General features: G+C 30.7%; 1 protein-coding gene across 1 annotated transcript; it reads right to left on the reverse strand.

The window, feature by feature from the left end:
* Positions 1 to 867: 867 nt before the first annotated feature.
* LOC102675304 (phosphoenolpyruvate carboxykinase [GTP]-like) lies at positions 868 to 6,322 on the reverse strand. The gene is made up of 7 exons (XM_006609713.2): positions 6,090 to 6,322; positions 4,083 to 4,340; positions 3,494 to 3,678; positions 3,020 to 3,414; positions 2,388 to 2,735; positions 2,018 to 2,284; positions 868 to 1,769 (listed from the first exon to the last, which is right to left on the reverse strand). Exons 1-7 carry the CDS (start codon positions 6,320 to 6,322, stop codon positions 1,311 to 1,313), a joined length of 2,145 nt encoding a protein of 714 aa, XP_006609776.1. The 3' UTR covers positions 868 to 1,310.
* Positions 6,323 to 7,714: the final 1,392 nt, after the last annotated feature.

A 7,714-nucleotide genomic window follows, 5' to 3' on the forward strand; every position in this document is an offset into this window, starting at 1 on the left:
ATTTTATTAATTTGTTAAATCTAATATAAAATAAGATTTATATATAATCTATTTTAGATTTTCAAAATAATAGTTTTTCTGTTCTATTTATATAAAATTTAAAATTATCAAAAAGAAAATAGCCATTTTAGAATTAGTATTGAATAATATCTAAATTCTTCTATCTTAAAATTCATACATTTGATACATGCGATATTTTTTCTTATTAGTTATTCATTTATTTTATTGCATAATATATATATGTATAATATATTATATTCATATTAAATTTAATAGAGTGTTTTTCAATTTATTTATCGATACTTAAAATACGGGTATAATATTATATACTACTAAAATAGTAATAAGCAAAGTAAAAAAAAAAAAAAAATATTTAATCTATTCAAACAAAATATATATTATTTGTTTTTAGTTATGTTATATTTATTTTTTATTATATTAATTATACATATATACATCGTATACTTATAAAACGTCGTTTAAATTTTAATAAGAAATCACGAAACAATTTCAATAAGATATCTGCTCTATTTTGTTTATTTCATTAAACTTAACGTATTAAATGTTAAGTGATATGATAAAACTATTCTTAAATCTTTAATTGTATATGTATATGATCACAAAAATTTTGTAATATGTAATATGTAAATGTATCTATATATATTCAAATGTACAATTTTAAATTATCTTATATTTGAAGTCTTTCATAAATATTATTTAGGTAATTAAAATATTAGGTCAATAAATACAATTATTAGAAGAATTTTCCATCTTTTATTTGAAATAAAAATTATTAAACTCTATTTATTGTGTTTCAATGTTAGTGTTTATTTATCTAATTAATAATTACTTAAAAAAATATGAAAAATATTTATTCATTATTATTTTTTATTTAAAATGTATATTGAAAATACATATTTTTTTTATCCTAAATGATAAATTATTTCATTCTGTATTAATTTGCATACTTGTACACGATCCTTCTCTAAAAAAAACCTGTTCCAAATAATCATAAAATTATAAGTATTTTCTAATGAAAACGATGTTAAAAACGAAAGATATTCGGAAAATATTTCAATGAATGATTCAGTTTAATGTTCTATTCAAAAATCAATATAATATATTACATTTCGATATAATGGAAAAATCTAACAATTAGCTAAATTATGATTTCTGAATTTAATATGAATCTTAATAATTTGATTCATAATTTTAAAATTTTTTTAATCTTTCCTCACTTAGTTTCGGTAAAAAAAATTAATTTTAATCAAATTTGACGTTATGTTAAAAATATAAAAAATGATATTATTTTAAAGTTGATCTATATTAGAACTAAGAAGTTCAAGCTCTACACGAATGATTGAAGGCAAATCATCACCGACTTGTGCATCGAAGTATTCTCTAAGCTCTTTAACTTCCTCCTGCCAGAAGCTTTTTGGTAATCTGAATAACTCTTCCATGTCTATTTTCATTTTCAAGTTTTCCAAATTGAACGATTCTAATTTAGGTAATAGACCTATAGGAGAATTTGTAGCAATATCCTCGCCTTCGATTCTGCGAAAAATCCAATCCAGAACGCGAGAATTCTCACCGAATCCTGGCCAAAGGTATTTGCCATCCGCATTTTTTCTGAACCAATTCACGTGAAATATAGTTGGCAGGTTGGCATTCTTCATTTTGGCCATACTTAGCCAATGATCGAGATAATATCCAAAATTGTAGCCAAAGAAGGGTCTCATAGCAAACGGATCGTGCATGATTATCTTTCCCTAATTCATAATTATTGAATAAATCATTTAATTTCCAAAGATAAAATTATAAGACAAATGATTACAAAAAATAATTTATTTTTCTTTTATGATTTTTTTAAATAATCAAATTAGTTTTAAAAAAAGAAATGCATATCATCTAGTTCAGTATGAAGTGATTTTCTAAATGATTTTTATTATTATTATTTTAATAATTATAATTATTATTTTATTATTAAATTATTATTTAATATCTTTCATGTTATTACCTTATGTTCTGCTGCAGCAGTAGCTTCAGACTTCATCGAAGCTCCAATGAAAACACCATGTTGCCAATTTCTAGCTTCATATACAAGAGGAACACCTTCTGGTCTTCGACCTCCAAAAAGAATAGCATCTATGGGAACACCATTTGGATCTTCCCAAGCTGGATCGATAATAGGACACTGTCCAGCCGGAGAACAGAATCTGGAATTTGGATGTGCTGCTAGCGATTTGGATCCTCTGGTCCATTTCTTGCCTTGCCAATCGGTGATCTATATAAATGTCGTTATTTACTGTAATTCAACTAATTCCATAAATGAGACATGATTAATTTTTGAAGAAGAAAAATTATAAAATATAGTAACAAACTCTTACTTCAATATCATCACTAACTTCTTTCTCTAATCCTTCCCAAAAGATTCCACCATCACTAGTGGAAGCTACATTGGTGAAGATAGTATTTTTAAAAATAGTTTTCATGGCGTTAGGATTAGTGGCGAAGCTAGTTCCAGGTGCAACACCAAAGAATCCATATTCTGGATTTATGGCACGAAGTCTACCTTCCTTATCGAATTTCATCCAAGCGATATCATCACCTACGCATTCGATTTTGTATCCTGGTAATGTCGGCTTCATCATGGCCAGATTGGTCTTGCCACACGCGCTAGGGAATGCAGCAGTAATATAACGCTTTTTACCTTTTGGATTTGTGATAGCCAATATCTATAAAAGATAACTAATGTAGAATCTTTTAAACAACTGATATACTTGCGAACGCCAATGTTGAAAATAAATTTTTATAGAAGTATATATAATAAAAAAAAAACAATTTAATTTTAATATATTCCTTTGCATTTAATATATCATCAATGGAATATAATAAATATTGAAGTCAAATCTTAATGTTTGTAATGATGCGACTATATTTGGAGACATAATTAGAGAAAAGAATATGAGTTTCTCAACTCTCAGTTTCAATGTTAAATTGTGAATGATTAATTACATACAAGCATATGTTCTGCAAGCCAGCCTTCATTTCTGGCGATAGTTGAACCAATTCTCAAGGCAAAACATTTTTTACCGAGTAAAGAATTTCCACCGTAACCGCTTCCGTAAGAGACTATTTCATTTTTGGCTGGTTTATGAAGAATGATCGTTCTCTCTGGATCACAGGGCCAGGAACAATTAACATTAATTTTTGAATCAGTCTTTGGAACGCCGACAGAATGCAAACATTTGACAAAATTATCATTCTCAAGAGCTTCTAGAACTTTTCTACCCATTCTGGTCATTATTCTCATGGAACAAACAACGTATGGAGAGTCTGTAATCTCTATTCCAATTTTTGAAAGAGTTGAACCCACTGGACCCATACTGAATGGAATGACATACATTGTCCGACCTGGATTATAAATGTGAACTCATCAATTTTTTTTATTCATTAAATCAGAAATACATCTTCAAAATTCCTTTAAAATTACCTTTCATGCATCCTGGAAAACGTTCAAGGATTGCTTTGTCCATGTCAGCCGGAGAAATCCAATTACCCAATTCTCCAGTAACATTTTTGCGTGTAGTGGGAACTGTATCGGATTTACGTTCTGTGCTGATAAACGTGAATTTCTCAACTCGTGCTACGTCTGCAGGATTCGTCCTAGCAAGCCAGCTAAAAATAAAATATACTGTATTTAAATAATTGAACGTATTTAAATAACTGAACATTTTATTTGTATTTTAGATTTTAAATAACTCAAGAAATTAAAAATTTCAAGATTATTGCATAAAAGAAAACAATAAAAATATTTTATTAATCGTTTCTTCATAAGTATTTTTTTACTTCAATGAACATATCCTATGTATCTTATACTTGTCTTTATAAGACAGATTATTTAAAAAAATTTTGTGAAAATTCATAACATAATAAAATTAAAATTTTTTTATTTATAATTTGATTAAAAAAAATTAAATTTAAAAAGATACTTATACGAAAGAAAACGTTTCTTTTTAAAAGTTCTAATAATTGAATTAAATTTCATAATGATTATGAAATTATTATTCAAATACATTTACCAATTTTCATATTTTGTTAAAGGTGATATAGTTCCACTCTTTTCCATGAGTTTCAACAGGTGATCGTATTCTATGTCGCTTCCATCGCAAATATAAATATCTTTGGGACAACAAAGAGATGCACATTCTTCTATATATGAACGAACTTTTGGACTGAGGCATTCCGATAGTGTATTTAACAAAGGTATCTTCCCTATATATTCGTAATTATTGTTGAAGGATGGACTCTTCGCTACATTAGTGACCAATGTGGAAACTCTGGAAACAATATTAAATTTTATTTGTAGCTTAAAGTATATAATTAAAAAGTACATAATGCTTAGAATTAAATTAATATAATTTTTTTTTAATCCATTTGTAATATTGCGTTTATCTTTGTGATTGAACTTTTGTTTTATTTTAATTAATTTCAATATTTTAATTTAAATATATTCTTTTCTGTAAATTTTAAAACGCTTAAGCTATGTTATTTTTTAATATCACATATATATTCTTCAATATTTAAATTTGAATTTATTTCTTTACGTTTAAAATATTCTTTGTATAATGTGTTTTTCTCTTAATTATTCGATATAATATATATTATTTATATTTTATTTCTCATATTGCAATACTTATTTTCACGAATATCTATTCTTAATTTCTAAAACTTTCATCATAGATATTAGGTCAAAGTAACAGGTGGCTCTATAGAGGACTTGTTAAAAGCATAACTGATTGGCTCTCACTCCAATATTTCAGAAAGCTTAAAAATGAATCGTTCACAAAGTGAAGATGGATTATTTCTATATTTAATCTTAATAACGGATACTTATCCGTTTACTTTTCATTGATAAACTTAAAAAAAAAATATCTCGCAACTTTCATCATCTCGCATATTCCATCGTGATAAAATGTATCCTTTCCTTTTACTAGGAAAACCTGTTGTCTTTATAATATATAATATAAGTACATGTACTAACTTTGTTACAAAAATTTCCACGCTTCAATGAACACAATCGTTATCGTAGAATACGTGTTTTTTTATTAAAGGAAAAAGTATCAATTAAGAAACTCTAAACTCTTATTTCCATTAGTTCGGTGAAAGTATTGTAGAAGTTATTATTTAGTTATTATTATTATTTGCCAGTTATTAGAACGTATAATAATTATTTGAGTAGGATATTTAAATTAGGAGGAATATTCGCAACAAAGGGGTAACGAAGAAAGTTTAAATAAACAATAAAATTTGAAACTTAAAATTGAAAACTTGAAACCAGTGAATCGAGAATGTTGTTAATCGATTGTTGAGGATAGCCCATTACACAGATAAGATTGCATTTTAATAATATTTTCGCTGAAACAGTATCATTTTGATTATTATATTAACTGAATGATCGTGCGTAATTGTTGCAAATTAAATCGATTCGTTTTCGGTTCTATATAAAACTGTCATTTAATAATATTATAACAAATCAATAACAAATAATGCACATATAAATTGCGTAACGAAGATTGCATTAGAAATTACGACGAGATTATGCAATAACAGTCAAATAGAGTGAAATGAATAAGTTCTGGCTAAGTATCTTTCACATCTCACTTCTTATAGTTTGATGTATTTCGCGATTGCGACAATTGTTCCGGAATTTTCCCTATCCTCGATCTAATATTAATTCCTGTTAAAGATATAATATAAACAGGAAATAACACCATCTCTTAATTTGATCTTAAAATTTCATCGATACTTGAACAGAAATTTATATTCCCTATCAATTTGAATCAATTTTATCCGCGTTATTTTTCAAAACGAATTGAAAAAACTATTATTAAAAATTCGTTAAATGAGGATAATAAGCATCTCTTAAATTTTGAAAAACATTATCCAAAACTTCGTTACGTCAAAATGGAATACTGACCAAATACCATCAAAGCATCTCAGCCATCCTCTCCAAACAAAACCGATCAAATTGGAGGGAAAGAATGAATTGGCACAATCTGTAGAACACTGAATGTGATACTACTCACTGCGGATAATAAATGTCGACCGCGTGCGGCATCTCGTTGAAGATCGGTTCGAGCGTTCCGTGTCTCAATATCGCCCCGAATCGTCTCGCCTGTTGCCTGTTTCCGGCGTAATCGGCCGGAAGATTCCTAACCGAGAAGAAGATCGACGACGATCGTCTCGAGGGTGTCGCGACCAACGGCAATCTCCTCGTTACGAGTTTCGTCCACCGTGCCGGATCGACTCTCGCGGACATGTCCTGCGTTCGCTCGCTTTTATATCGATCGACAAAGGATTTATTTTATCGATGCGAGCCCTAAGCTTAATTCCTCCCCGTGGATTGGCCGCGAAGCACTTCCGCCGGGGCGAAGTGGGGGGATCGATGGCGATGGAATCGGCGCTGGACTTTTGATCAGTTGACGCGGCTCTTGGCCTCGCCGATCGTGGCACCTCCTGCAAACGATGCTCCAGATGATCCTCTCTAATCGAGATGGAAGGGGATCACCTCGAGATTTGCCGATCGATCTTCGAGGAACCTGATAGGCTCGATCGAAGACTGGATCGAGTGACGCGAGACTCGTTGAAGTCGATCCTCAGAGATCTCGAGGATGGCCGCGAGTAGCGTGGCGCGAATTCGTTGCGGCCGAGGAAGTGGTAACGGTCGACGACACGCACGGTTGGCGATGAAAGGAGGAGGAGAAGAGGAGGAGAAGAGGAGGAAGAGAAGGAGGAGGAGGAGGAGGAGGATGATGACACGATCGATCACACGGTTTGAAGCGAACTGCAGCTTGCGGCGGAGTGAATCGGGAGTAAAAGCGATCGCGGCGCACCGACTGATCGAGCCACGAGGCCGACGCATTCGAACGAAATCGGTTGCGCGAAGTCGTTTTATACATCGAAAACGCCTTACGCTTACCTCGCGTTACTTACGTTTTGCTCTTCTATTTTTGCGCCAACACTTTCGCTTTCCTTTATCTGGCGCAACACGCGCGAGGAGAGCGACCAGCTCGCGTTTAATTAACCCGGAGCGGATTGGTGCACGCGCTTGGGCCGGATTCAAATACTTGTTTCGAAATGAAACAAAATGACGACGTTAAGGTGAACGCATTGTGCTAGGATATTAACGCGGTCGTAAAATCCGGGGAATTGAACGAGGGTGTAGGCGTATGTACGTGTATGTTATCGTATGATCGCGTATTTGGCAAAAGTACGAGTTTTAAATAGGAAATGTTTTAAAGTTCGAGAATTTGTAAGTCGATTTATTATTATATTTGTGTTGTAATTGGCATAAACTTGAATTGTTTTTTTAGAACTCGAGTTTTAATAGTTATCTATTAAATTTGATTTTGTAATTTTGTTGTTGAATATGTATGATATAAGATGGTATTCGAAAAATAAATAAAAAAAATCATTTTTTAGGTTTTAATAGGAATGCTGTACTTAGGAGGATAATGAAAAAATCATATCTTTATACCATGTGGATAAATATTTTGGAATGGATTGGAAAAAGTCAGATTTAAGAACGAAAGAATTAAGAGATGGACCATGATGGTGTTGTTTCATCTTTGATCTACGCTTAATCTAAATAAGAAATTTTCTTGATGAATGGAACAGATGAAAGATAAGGAAATTTTGTTATTTAAATAAA

The sequence above is a fragment of the Apis dorsata genome, unplaced genomic scaffold (genome assembly GCF_000469605.1).
Source record: "Apis dorsata unplaced genomic scaffold, Apis dorsata 1.3 scaffold_59, whole genome shotgun sequence".
NCBI classification, from domain to species: Eukaryota; Metazoa; Arthropoda; class Insecta; order Hymenoptera; family Apidae; genus Apis; species Apis dorsata.

Coding starts and splice junctions, on each gene's coding strand:
- LOC102675304 (XM_006609713.2), bottom strand. CDS start 6,322: ATGTCCGCGAGAGTCGATCCGGCACGGTGGACGAAACTCGTAACGAGG. Junction 3,415..3,493: donor TTTTCCAGGATGCATGAAAG/GTAATTTTAAAG, acceptor TTTATAATCCAG/GTCGGACAATGTATGTCATT. Junction 2,285..2,387: donor AAGTTAGTGATGATATTGAA/GTAAGAGTTTGT, acceptor ACATTTATATAG/ATCACCGATTGGCAAGGCAA.